General features: G+C 46.2%; 1 protein-coding gene and 1 pseudogene across 1 annotated transcript; both read left to right on the forward strand.

Annotated features, from left to right (window-relative positions):
- The first annotated feature begins 1,315 nt into the window (after nt 1-1,315).
- LOC119285223 (17.4 kDa class I heat shock protein) lies at nt 1,316-2,272 on the forward strand. Its single transcript, XM_037564459.1, has one exon. It carries the CDS (start codon nt 1,560-1,562, stop codon nt 2,034-2,036), a length of 477 nt encoding a protein of 158 aa, XP_037420356.1. The 5' UTR covers nt 1,316-1,559; the 3' UTR covers nt 2,037-2,272.
- A 1,281-nt stretch (nt 2,273-3,553) lies between these two features.
- Nucleotides 3,554-4,364, forward strand: LOC119288735 (annotated as a pseudogene).
- The last annotated feature ends 10,120 nt before the right edge of the window (nt 4,365-14,484 follow it).

Genomic DNA, 14,484 nt, shown 5'->3' on the forward strand with positions numbered 1-14,484 from the left:
ACTAGCCTGGTACTAATCCAGCTGTTTGCATGCAGGTTTGGGGCAGGTTATCAGTCTTTTGCAATTTTTTAATCCCCTAATGACCTCTCAGGCTCAGGTCACGTTCCAAACAGCAATCGAGCGAGGCTGCCTCGCCAGGCTAGAAATATCAAAACCTCAGGCCCAAGCCAGGCAGAACTTTCACCCAGGCACATGGCCCAGGCCAGCAACCAAACTGACCCTAGTTCTTATGGCATGGCATTTTTTCACATGTTTTTTTCGAACCACGATGTAGTATGGGTTTCTTCCACTTGTCTTTTAAGATGGCAATTATCTTATACTACGATTTGTAAACCACAAGTTTTCTTGATCGGGTAGGCAGTGTTTTGCACATGGGCTTGGGGGTGGGGGTGGGGCTGGTGGTGGGGAGGGGATGAGAAGAGCTGGTAGTTCAGATCTTGCCTCAATTTCTCTTGGATGATGCTTGAACCAGCGCCTCCTTGCTTTCCCATGGTAGTTTTTCCTGGTCGAATTCGATGGAGGCGATGGGGTGATGGAGGAAAGGGGAGTGTGGTGGAGACAGAGGCGATGGAAGCGACGGGATGGTACGGGAGGGGTTTAATAGGGTTTTCTAACAGTCTGGGCCAGGAGTTGGGAGCGGAGAATGTTTTGCGTGGGTGGGAGGTTGTGGCATGGGGGTTTCTGCTCACGTGGATGTTCGCTTGGATTTGTTACTGGGGCGAATGATTTCGTTAGCTGACTCCTCCCAAGACGGTTGTTTTGTTCGTTGGATGTACGGTAGTCATATATTGGCGTTCAAAAAAAGTCTGAATCTTCGTGTAAAATCCAACATTGTAGGAGCTAGGTGGCACATAGTTATTTTCTCATCTAGGTGAGAGCTACTCACAGTTTAAAAAAAAATACTCACTTCGTCTGATGAAGAGTGTATGTTTGGCTTTAAAATTTATTCACAAAAGAGTGTATTTATATCTTCTCAATGCATTTTAAAGTAGAAAAAAAATGTTTCTCTCTCATCTTACGATAATCAAGACCAATAACATTCCCGTAGAGGGTTGGATAATTAAAAAAAAAGATGGTGACACATTTTCAATGTATTTTTTATTTCATTTCATAATTTATTCTAAAATTTCTATATGTACAATTTTTCATCGGACGAAGGGAGTAAATATCGGTGCATTTTTTCCAGAAAAAGCATCAGCGCAAATCAACTGCAGAGTCTTTTTTCTTTTGAGCGGTTCTCTACTGCAGAGTCGAAAAGCTGCTGGTGTCTTCTCCACGAGACCGGACCAAACCAAATCCGGCCCAAACGACGAACACGATCTAGTGGCCTCGAGTCTTCACGGGAAGACGAGAGAATTCTCTAGAAGATTGGCTTTCTCCTTTCTCCATACAATCCCCAGCCCTCTATAAATTCTCCCATCCCGATCGACAGAAACCCAAGAAAGTCTGAAGAAAGCACCGATCAAAAGAGCTACCACAAATCAATCGCTCACCCTTCCGCTTCCAACACTAATCAAATCGTCGATTCCTTCCACCAGCAGCTCGAATCCCCATCAACAATGTCGCTGATCCGCCGCAGCAACGTGTTCGACCCCTTCTCCCTCGACTTCTTCGACCCTTTTGACGGCTTCCCCTTCGGCTCCGGCAGCAGCAACAGCGGCGGCAGCCTCGTCCCGCGCACCTCCTCCGACACGGCGGCCTTCGCGGGCGCGCGCATCGACTGGAAGGAGACGCCCGAGGCGCACGTGTTCAAGGCGGACGTCCCCGGGCTGAAGAAGGAGGAGGTGAAGGTGGAGGTGGAGGACGGCAACATCCTCCAGATCAGCGGCGAGCGGAACAAGGAGCAGGAGGAGAAGACCGACACCTGGCACAGGGTGGAGCGCAGCAGCGGCAAGTTCCTCCGCAGGTTCCGGCTCCCGGAGAACGCCAAGGCGGAGCAGGTGAAGGCGTCGATGGAGAACGGCGTGCTCACCGTCACCGTGCCCAAGGAGGAGGCCAAGAAGCCCGACGTCAAGTCCATCCAGATCTCCGGCTAGGCGTCTGCGTGCTCGCTGCGCGATGAGGTGGACTGCAGAGCAGAGGTGTGGAGTTTCGCCCCGGTGGTAGTGATGAAATTAAAAAAAAACAGAGTCCGGCTGTCCGTGCGTGCGCTGTGTGTCTAGTACTCTAGCGTTGTGTGCGAATAAATCTCGTCTGTGTTTCGAGTCCAGTTTGCTCATCCATCTGTATTTCATCAGCAACTGAGTAAATCCATTAGTATATTCTCTGCTAATTTTTGAGTGGCCGTGCGGATCATAGAACGTTCCTAACCCTCACACAAGCAATTTCAACTCAATTTAAGCGCTAAAAATTACAATCACGCTCATTTTAGTCGGAATAAACGCTAGTCTCTTTTGTCTTCCGGTCGCTCAAGTGCCAGGAATTCGTGGAGGAGGGGGCGAGGAGCTTAAGCCGGGCGCCTCCGTGTCTTGTCGGCCACGGTTTTGCCCAAGCCAACGAAGGATCCTTAATGTTCGACCCGGGTTAAGCTCCTCGGGTCGGCGTAAAAAATATTGCCCGATTTGACCCGCAATGTTCGACCCGGGTTATGCCATAAAGTCGGGCTGGCTATGCCATAAAGTCGGGCTGGCGTGGAAAATGATGTCCGATTAGACCCTGTAATGTGCAAAATCACATCTCAACCTGCAAATAGGCAGGTTTTCAAAAGCGGTTGACGGAAGGAACATTTCAGTCCGCGCCTTTTCCTCACCTCTTTCGATTCGTCATTGATTCCGCCCCTTGTCACTGGTTATTCCAGCCAAATCTACGGGCGAAATTGCGTCGCGGGACGCCCCTACCCTCTTCCACCGAGCCGCTACACCAGCCCCTCCGGATCCGCCGATCCAAGCCACCCCTAGTTGCCAAAATGTGTATGTTATACAAGATTTCAATACGTGTACTAAATACATCTTTAGCATATTTACTAATTCTCATTCACTCCCTCCGTCCCACAATAAAGTCTCATCTAACTCCTACACAACTTCACTGTAAAAAAAAAGAAAAAACTCATACACTACTTGATTAACCAAAAAAAACTATGAATCTTCGTGTAAAACCCAACGGTGTATGAGCTAGACGAGACATAGTTAATCTTATTTAGATGAGAGCTAGCTACATTTTTTAAAATAAGGATCCGTGCATTTTTCCTAAAAAAGAAAAACAATCAACGCAAATCTAATGCATAGTTCAGAAGGTGTTGGTGTCTTCTCTATGATACGCGACCAACCCAATTATGTCCCAACCGACGAACACAGTCCAGTGACCTCAGGTCTTCACGGGAAGACGAGAGAAATCTCCAGAAGCGTGCTTTCTCCTTCTCCGCTGTGTCATCCCTAACTCTTTATAAATTCTTTCCCATGCCGCTCGACAGAAACCCAAGGATATATCTTAAAAAAGCACTGATCAAAGAGCTCCCAGAAATCAATCGATCACCCTTCCGCTTCCAACACCAGCCAAATCGTCGATCGTCGATTCCTTCCACCAGCATCTCAAATCCTCACCGATATGACCGACAATGTCGCCGATCCGCCGCAGCAACATGTTTGAACCCTTCTCCCTTGACTTCTTCGACCCCTTCGACGGCTTCCCTTTCGACTCCGACAGCAACAGCAGCGGCAGCCTCGTCCCGCGCACCTCCTCTGACACGGCGGCCTTCACGGGCGCGTGCATCGACTGAAAGGAAGCGCCCGAGGCGCACGTGTTCAAGGCGGATGTGCCGGGGCTGAAGAAGGAGGGGGTGAAGGTGGAGGTGGAGGACGACAACATCATCCAGATCAGCGGCGAGCGGAACAAGGAGCAGAAGGAGAAGACTGACACCTGGCACAGGGTGGAGCGCAGCAGCGGCAAGTTCCTCCATAGGTTCAGGCCTAGGGTATTAAGTGTTGGCAGTTTTGGACTTCCTTACATCCATCTGTTTTACTTGGGCTATTTTGCTACTTCCTAGCGGTAGTACCGCTCATGGGAGCAGTAGTACCGCTTAGGCGGTACTTCCACTGACCAGTATCGCTTCCACTTTTGCTTATTTTTATGCTTCTGTTGCCCGATTTGTTTGAGCGGTAGTACTGATACGTCTTCAACGTATATATAATTTTTTATTGTTTCATGTTATTATATTATTTATCTTGGATGTTTTATATGCATTTATATGTTATTTTATATTATTTTTGGGACTAACCAATTAACCTAGAGCCCAGTGCCAGTTTTAGTTTTTTTTCTTTTTATTTTTGAGTCTTGCAGAAAAGGAATATCAAACGATGTCCAAACAAACTGAAAATTTACGGTGAAGCCCCCGAAACACAAGAGTTGGGCCAGAAGAGTCCCGAGTCAAAGACAAGGGTGGAGGGCGTGCCCACACCCCCTAGGGCGACCCCTGCCTGGTAGCTTCCTCGTGGACCACCCTGACTTGAAAATGAAGCAAAAATTCCTATAAATCTAGAAACCCCCAGAAAGAAACCTAGATCGGGAGTTTCGCCGCCGCAAGCCTCTGTAGCCACGAAAAACCAATCGGGAGCCCATTTCGGCACCCTGTCGGAGGGGGAAACCATCATCGGAGGCCATCTTCATCATCCCAGTGCTCTCCATGATGAGGAGGGAGTAGTTCACCCTCGGGGCTGAGGATATGTACCAGTAGCTAGCTATGTGTTTGATCCCTCTCTCGCGTGTTCTTGATTTGGCACGATCTTGATGTACTGCGAGCTTTGTTACTATAGTTGGATCATATGGTGTTTCCCCCTCTATCTTCTTGTGATGAATTGAGTTTTACCTTTGAGGTTTCACTATTATCGGATTGAATACTATTATGGATTTGAGAGCACTTGATGTATGTCTTGCGTGGGATACCCGTGGTGACAAATGGGGTGTTCTATTGATTCACTTGATGTATGTTTTGGCACTCAACTCGCGGATTCCCGATGTGACAATGGGGTAATCTATGCATAGGGGTTGATGCACGTTTTCGTCCTTGTTTCTCCGTTAGGAATCTTGGGGCATTATTTGAGGTTCTTTGTGTTGGAATGAATATTATGAATTTGAAGTTGTTTGATGTATGTCTTGCGTGGGATTCCCGAGGTGACATTGAAGTATCTAGGTGACATTAGGGTTGATTGATGTGTATCATATGGTGTTATTTACTACGAACTCTAGGGTTGTTTGTGGCACTTATAGGAAACTCAATGGATTGATCGAAAAGAATAACTTTGAGGTGGTTTCGTACCTTACAAGCAATTTCATCTTATATTCTCCGTGATAGGAACTTTGGAGTGAATTTTGTCACACGTTGAGGGATTGTCATATGATCCAATTATGTTATCATTGTTGAGAGAACTTTGCATTAGTGAAAGCATGAACCCTAGGCCTTGTTTCCGAGCATTGCAATACCGTTTGTGCTCACTTTTCACTAGTATAGCGAGCTCCTAAACAAACGGTTTAAAACCTCTTTCCGCGACGACATCTAGAACCGTCGCCAAGTGAGTGTGGGCGATAGGGGGGGTCCTTCCCACACGACCCAGAAACCGTCGAAGATATGCCCTCCTGGCACACACGTTCGGCAAAATGAGGTCGTGTGCGACTGGCGAGCGCTCAAATACGGAAATATGTACAGTAGAGCTAAAAATATAATTATACGGCGAAATTGTTTCCGGTCACAAGTACATCCCACACAGTCCGTCCCTGCTAAACGTTTCCGTTCATATGTACATCCGACACAGTCGCTCGAAGGAAAACATTTCCGTTCACTGGTACATCACACACAATTTTTCCGATTAAATCGCTTGCGTTATTGAATATATCACACACAGTCCGTGGAAGAAATTGTGTGGCAAAGGTTGTCCATCACACATAGTTTTCATGTGGTAAACGTTTGCGCAAGGTGGCCTAACGCAAATAGTTTTCAAGAAAAAGTCATGTGTGATTGTTCATTGATTCAACACGGTTTATTCTTATAAACTGTGTGCGTTGCCTGAGGTCATCGCCCACGGTATTTTTTTAACAACCGTTTGCAATAGAAAAACCCAATTAGCAGGCTAATTATCTGATTATTCATACTGAATTTATTAATCTAATTGACAGTTCATATTAAGCACACAATATATTTCATTTTCATAATTAAAATACATCAGAGTACAACATTATATAGCTTCAGCACTCAGCTACGCCATTACATAACTACACCAGGACCAAGTTTCACATGCAACATCTATAACCTTTCGAAATTAGCATTATAGACGGTACATAGACAGATGTATCTCATCTGAAAAACTGCTGAAGCAGAAGGCGAATATTGAGCCTTCATTGATGTTGAAGGTCTTTGTAATTTTAAGCCAGTGCCTGTGGATGATTGACCATCCATCCTTCGTCCTCTTCAGGAATACTTCAATATTGAACCGTGGGTGTTGTATGAATACATTCCTCGCCTCCTGATCATACATGTGGTTTGAGAGGTAATCATCAGTGAACTGCTTTGGAAAGGCCTGAAAACAAGGATGTGCATAAATATCTTCACTATATTGGAAATGGGGCAAATGAATAAAAAAAACAAGGTATAATAGTTAATATCATCCTGTAGTGAACTGATGTCTTCTTCATTGTGCAGACAAAGATCTTGTTGTTTTTTATCGCTAATTTCTTTATTCTAACAATCTTTTTGAGTTTCTTGACTAGACTGATATTCATGGAAAACTCATTTTCCCATATGCAAAAAGGGTCGAACAGTGGGTCAAAACCTCTGACAGCAGGACCTACATGTGCAAGGCCAAATTGTTAAAAACCTAAATATTAGAATGGTTCCTGCAATTGCACAATAATGTGCTATTAGACAACGGACCATGCACGTGCTAACCTTGATTGTAAACCTCAGTGCTTGCCATTGTTTCCCTGCAACACATATAAGGTAGTTAGTCATCAGGTTAAGTAAGGGTTCACATGCTATCAGTAAAATATGTTGACGAAAAATAATCACATTGCAGATTCATCAGATTAATTTAAGCCACAGGGAAAACTCATTTATCCAAACCAAGCATGATTAAGAATTAGGAAATATATCACTTGTATATGTTTCTCATGTATTAAATGCAGCCAAATTTGATATATTCCTCACATGCACAATAATACAAAATTTTACCCACGACAATTAGACATCGCATTGCAGAATTGAACCAAGAAGTTAACTAAACACCACAACAAATGAACCAAACATTAACTAAGCACCACATTGCACAATATAACATACTCCTAATAGAAGATTAGATAATTAACCAAACAGTTAACTACAGCCAATTGTAGCAATTGTATTTGTTTCTCACGTATTTACTATAGCCAAATTTAATTTATTCCTCGCATGGTATACAATAACAGAATGCACCTACAATTTTGTAAAGATAAATTTGATTTATTTCTCACATGGAAGACAATACAAAATTGTAGCCTGAAGAATTGAACATCACATTTGTAGAATTGAACCAAACAGTTAACTGAAGACGACAACTAATTAACAAAACAGTTAATAAGTGAGCACCACACTGCACGACGTATAGAACATATACACTGGAGCAACAGATTGCATGGTAAAATTAGATAGCACAATTCACTAGAATTTGTGAAGGAAAGGCAGGAGCAGCACACGCAACGGGTAATCCGAGCATGCATAACTGGCGTAGCTAGCAAATGGCAAGGTGCTCCTTCAAGATCTGGGGGTCGGCACAAATGGCAGCCATCGCGACCTCATCCGCTCGTGCGGTCGTGATTTGCTTCTCCGCTGCCAAATGCTCCTTGAGGTCCTGGCTATACTGCGTGCACCATGGCTTAGGCCGGCGCTTATTTGGTGGAGGGATCGGTGATTTGGGTGGAAGGTGTCGCGCTCGCGCCGGCGTTAGGGGCATGTGGGATGTGGAAGGAGGAGGAGGATCGGGGTCGGGTGTGGATTACTTGCCTGGATAGGCGAGGCCGAGGAGCGTGAAGGAGGGTCGCCGGCGAGGAGGCGGCGACGCTACAAGCAAGGAGTGAAGTTTTCAACTTGGAAAGGAAGGCGAAAAGAGGGGAAATGTGGCTTTTGGTAGGGGGGAGGTAGATATTTCCGCGGAAGCCAAAAATTTGGAATCGCTTCAGCCAAAAAACTGGCACGCAAAGTGTCATCGGACATGGTCCCTTATTTAGAACTGGCGCGCTGTGGACTGTAGCCGACGCACCTTCTCTCGTAAGCCATGGGCGTACTATACACCGACGGTGCTCCAAAATATTTTGTGCTGTATCTCACACGGTTGGTGATAATAAACTGTGTGTTATCTACTTGATTTATCATCTTGATCATCTGAATTACGTAATGGGGTCACAACTACAAAGGATGGTGTTTGAATTGTTAAAACTTATATCTGGAGTGAACATGCAACTATAGGTGTATCGTCAGAAAATTAGAATGATTCAGGGTTCGTTTGTACATTTTTATACATTAACTGGGTTTTCCAGGCATTTTATGTGCATAATTCAAATTTGAACTACATGCACATGCTCCAGTGCATATAAACTTATTGAAAAATTAAATATGTCTCCTTGGTTGCATGCTTAGGTCCCAGCAAGAAATGAGAATGAATTTTGAACACCCTGCCACCGTCACTCGGCCGCAAACATTAAGATGCTTGGTTTTTAAATTCTAGTAAATCCAAAACTCGTCTGAAATTCATGAAACTTGGCATGCTATCATGTAGCGGCATCAACATGCCGTGGTACAAATTTTGTCCTATTTGGGGTAGGTTTGGGTATAAGCTTCTCACAAACCAGAGCTTCTCACAACAAGTGTGATGGTTTCGATAGGGAACGTGCCACCTTTGGGGACGAAACGATATCCGTTGCCTCTTATTGCTTTCAAAAAATTTCTCGTGTCAACATAGAACAACAGGAGTGTTGTGTGAATTTTTGTGATTTTTCGGGGTTCGTTTGGACATTTTTATGCATTATCTGAGTTTTCAATGCATTTTATGTGCATAATTCAAATTTGAACTACATGCACATGCTCCAGTGCATATAAATTGGTTGAAAAATCAAATCTATGTCCTTGGGTGCATGCTTAGGTCCCATGCAAGAAATTGGAATGAATTTCAAACACCGGAGCACCGTTGATTGCCGGCAAAACATTGATATGCCTGGTTTTTAAATTCTAGTAAATCCAAAACTTGTCTAAAATTCATGAAACTTGGCATGCTATCATGGAGCGGCATCAACATACCGTGGTACAAATGTTATCCCATTTGGGGCAGGTTTGGGTATATGCTTCTCACAAATCGGAGCTTCTGACAACAAGCATGATGGTTTTCGGTAGGGAACGTCCCACCTTTGGGGACGAAACGATATCCATTGCCTCGTATTGCTTTCAATTTTTTTTCATGTCAACATAGAACAACAAGAGTGTTGTGCGACTTTTTGTGATTTTTCGGGGTTCATTTGGACATTTTTATGCATTAACTGAGTTTTTGATGCATTTTATGTGCATAATTCAAATTTGAACTACATGCACATGCTCCAGTGCATATAAATTGGTTGAAAAATCAAATATGTGTCCTTGGGTGCATGCTTAGGTCCCATGCAAGAAATGAGAATGAATTTTAAACACCGAGGAACCGTTTATTGCCCGCAAAACATTGAGATGCCTGGTTTTTAAATTCTAGTAAATCAAAACTCGTCTGAAATTCATGAAACTTGGCATGCTATCATGGAGCGGCGTCAACATGTCATGGTACAAATTTTGTCCCATTTGGGACAAGTTTGGGTATATGCTTCTCACAACAAGCATGATGTTTTTCGGTAGGCAACGTCCCACCTTTGGGAACAAAATGATATCCATTGCCTCTTATTGCTTTCAATTTTTTTCTCGTGTCAACATAGAATAATAGGAGTGTTGTCTGAATTTTCATGATTTTTCGGGGTTTGCTTGGACATTTTTATGCATTAACTGAGTTTTCAATGCATTTTATGTGCATAATTCAAATTTGAACTACATGCACATGCTCCAATGCATATAACTTGGTTTAAAAATCAAATATGTGTCCTTGGGTGCATGCTTAGGTCCCATGCAAGAAATGGGCATGAATTTCAAACACCTGGGCACCGTTGATTGCCGACAAAATATTGAGATGCCTGGTTTTTAAATTCTACTAAATTCAAAATTCTGTTAACCATTCATGTGATGCCACGTATCTTGGTTTTAATGGCTGTAGGAGATGTCGTGCGGACAGCTGCTTGACCTTGACTGAACAGGAGGCGTGCAAGCGCCCTCCGATGCACAGGCTGACCGAGAGGCGTGTAAGCTGTCCTCGAGTGTGCAGGCTCACCGGGAAGCGTGCGAGCTGTATGCTGCGTAGGCTCACTGGGAAGCGAGCCCTTTGATTTCCATGGCCGCCCGCCTTGCTCGCGTCCTCTCCATTAATGGCGCCCAAGCCACAGTTTAATTCACTTTTTAAATATAAAACATTCATTGCAAATGTTTTAACTAGAACACCCATATGCAAACCGACAGCTTCCCCAGGAAGCCAAGAGAAAATGTGCCGAGCATGATTTCTGTAGCTCTTGATCGCAAATGATTTAGATAGAACACCCGTATGCAAAGTGAGAGCAGCGCAAGATTTGTGCATCCCTTCAACGCAAACGGTTGTTCTGGATGACCCATGTGCAACCACGTACAAACAATTTGGTAAGAATTGCATCTGTCATACTGGGTATGTTGTCATTTGTCAAACTGGAAAGATTTACATTTGTTGATCTAGTAACGTTGCCATTTGTCAATCTTTGTAACACTGTGATTTGTCAAAATATGCAGCTAGAAATCATTAGCACTATGTAATTTTTGCAACTAAAATTCAGTAATTAAGCATAGATTTCATTCATACATTAAGCAGTCATTCTTAATTTATACAAATAGTTCAACTCGACAGCTGAACTGACCAAACTTCTCCCCAATTGTTGCCAACCACGTACAGAAATAGCTAGTTCAACTACATATACTAGCTAATTTTAAGTACGTTGTACAGTTCGACCACACATCTATAGTTAGATGAACTGAACAAAATAGCCCCTAAATACTACTACTACCACGGAGGGACTTTGTGCTACTTCCGGCAGCCTCTCCTCTGCCGAGCACAGTCAGTAAGAGGCAGAGGAGGAGGAGGAGCCTACCGACGAGCTGGACAAATGCAATGTGGTGCCTGCCGCTGCTGCACGTTCAGCGACGCTCGACAGCTCGAACGCCCACTACCACTCCAGACGATCCCTCTCGAAGCGGCCGGACTGCTCATAGATGTCCTGATTCCTCGCCTCTGCGTCGGCGTGCGCTGCGGCCACGGCTGCGGTAAGGCTCTTTGCATGCTCGACGAGGCACTCCTCCTCTTCCTGCAGGAACTCGATGTAGCGCGCAAGGTCACTGACGCACATGTGGGCCTCCACCTCCGCCCCCTCCTTCGGGAGGCGGTGGCGGAGCGGGTGCTGATCCCGGCGGTCGATGGTGGGCTAGCGGCCATGGCGGCCGATGATGGGGTGCCGGCCACGACCACCCCCTCCCGCCTTCGGGCCGCGGTGGCGGAGCGGGTGATGGCCACGGTGGCGGACAATGGGGTGGCGGCCACGACGACCACCTCCCGCCTTCGGGCCGTGGCGGCAGAGCAGGAGATGGCCCTGGCTTTCACCGGTGGTGTGGCGGCAACGGCGGCCGGCAATAGCTACCGACGGGCAGCGGCGGCGGAGCGTGTGGTGGGTGTTCCGCGCACACCCAACAGGGACGGCACACACACTACACTACGCCGGGGATTGCGCCGCCATCGTGGTGTAGCCTCCCAGCTGGAGCTGTCCTCTGATGACGGCGGAGTGGCTGAGCGACGATGACGGACCGGTGCTATTGGTGATTGTGGAAGAAGTAGACAAGATAAGCTACACGGAGGGAGGGGAAAATGCGACGCATGACTCGCCGGCCGTGAGGGTTTTTTATAGCAGGCCGGTAAGCATTGGGATTTTGGGGGATTTCACTGAGTCGGGCACGAACCTTGCGCGGGAACCTGCGAGGTTGCGTGGAAGGGGCTCACCGACGATTCATTGGCGCCACCGTTTGGCCAAAAGAACGCCCCCGCGCGCTACGCAAGCTTGCGCTGTAAGCCGTGTGCGGCAGCGGGGTGACAAGACATGCGTGAGGTGGATGAGAGGAGACGTACACATACAGTTAATAAAAAAATGTTTGCGATTTAATTAGCTACTATACCCCCGTCCTGGTTTATAAATAGGATTTATTAACTAATAAAATATGAATGCATGTCGCCATAGATTATATCGTTGGAGTCGTATTTGAACATAGTTTCTAGCTATACAATTTTTGTAACATGTATTAACACTTTTTTGGTTAAATTTAAGGTTATACACCAGCAAGCGTTTGCCCGCAACACACACGGCTTATTCCATCACAAACAGCTCTGATGGATCAACTGTCTGCCATGCATCACACACGCAACTCTAATCTGATTTGTGCTTGATGTCTCCGATATCGCTTGCACAGTTCATCTTATTTTCCACGTATCACTGTGCCGTCCTCTGCTCACGTCCTCGGCAAGCTCTGCTCGCCGTTAGGCGCTGCAGCGTGCTTTGCTCGCTGTTAGGCGCCGTGGCACGCTTGGTCGCGTCTGTTGGCGTGCTCTGCTCGCGTCCGTCGGCGTGCTCGTCTTGTGGACAGCTTTTCCTTGAGGCGACCGCGGAGCACTCTGCTTGCTTCCCTCTGCGCACGCTCTGCTAGTGGTTGGGCGTGCGCACGATCACGTCGGGGGGCTCATATGCATGCGGTTGCGCCATGCGCGTTGCCACACGATGCAGTTACATGCATCACGATGGAGTTACGCGCTGCAAATTAGAACTGCCATCAGGGCCTGCCAATATTCCTGGTCGTCCGGCTTCCCCTTTAATTCCCTCGGCCATTATAACCTTAGTCTCTTCAACCTTTCGATCGCCCCCCACAACACAACAAGCACACCCACGACGACACATAGAGAGGGGATGTCCGGCGGCGCTCCAATGGAGTTCGGCGAGCAAGAGTGGAGACCCACGCGAGGGAGATGGATCTCTCGGTGGTGTACACCATCGACCCTGCCGTGGTGGACGACTACATGAACAGCGTTGAGCAGTTGCTTGCTGGAGACAAGTACAAGGTGGTCGGCATCGACCTCCAGTACACCGTCGGTGGTCCCGGCATAGATCGGAAGGTTGCCGTCACCCAGTTGTGCGTGCGCCATCATGTCCTCGTCTACCACTACTGGATGGCCACAGAGCCTTGCGACCGTTTCAACAGATTTGTCAACAGCACCGACTACAAGTTTGCCACGGTGGATACCAAAGACGATGTAAAAGCGCTCAGTGTTACGGGCTTGGCCTGCAAGAACCTTGTCAAAATCCGTGACCACTACAGGGTCTGGGTCAGCACAAAGCAGGACTCCCTGGTCGAACTCACCTCGGCCATCATCGACCCCTACTACGAAAAGATGAAGCAGGATACCCAGAGAACAAGTCCCGTATCCTGGCACAAGGCCTGGATGCGGCAACTGGATGACCCTCACCTCAGGTTTGCGGCCAAGAGCGTGTACACATGCTACGAGATGCATAGGCGGATCGTTGACATGAGGAAGTGCCTCGTTACCCAAATTGACGTGCCCGGGTCGAGCCACAAGAAGAGCAAGCGTCACAAGAAGTAGATGATGATCAGATGATCGTTTATGCTAGTTAATCATGCATGTAATATATAGTTTACTTTATTGGTGTGTGTGGAAATGTCATGTGTGTAGTAGCCACCTATGTAATTATACATGTAACAGTTTACTTTGGTGTGTGCAAATGCCATGGTTGTAGTAGCCACCTATGTAAGTAGATGTTTAATTTGGTTATGCAAGCATGTCCTTATAAGTGTGTGTGTGTGTGTCTATATATATATGTTGTTGTTCTGTATGCAATCCCATCGCACAACACACACATCTTATTAGCAGCAACCGTCTGTGTTCTTATTGGTCTTCAGACATATTTGTGATTACAGACCTGTTTGCCGCGTATCACACACATCTTGTTAAGTTGAACCATTTCTATTCCCATGGCTCAACGCAAACAGTTCACACACCTTTGATATGGCTGACCGTTTCTTTTGTGTTGCCTAATCACAAACAGTTCATCCGAGTGAACCATATGATGCGTATTGCACACGCCTCCATCTGGCTGCCCGTTTCTTTTGTTCCTCCTCATCGCAAACAACTCATTGAACTGAACTGTATGCCCTTCATCACACACGCAACTAAAACCTGAATTGTGTTTTATGCATCCATCATCGCAAATGTTTTACACATTTCTGACGGTTTTTAAACAACACCGTTTGCGATTATGGCATTGCACACAGTTTCTCGAAGGGTCTCTGATCGAAGTGTCGCGTTAGCAGCGTCCTGTAGTAGT

Source organism: Triticum dicoccoides, chromosome 4A, assembly GCF_002162155.2.
Source record: "Triticum dicoccoides isolate Atlit2015 ecotype Zavitan chromosome 4A, WEW_v2.0, whole genome shotgun sequence".
Lineage (NCBI taxonomy): Eukaryota > Viridiplantae > Streptophyta > Magnoliopsida > Poales > Poaceae > Triticum > Triticum dicoccoides.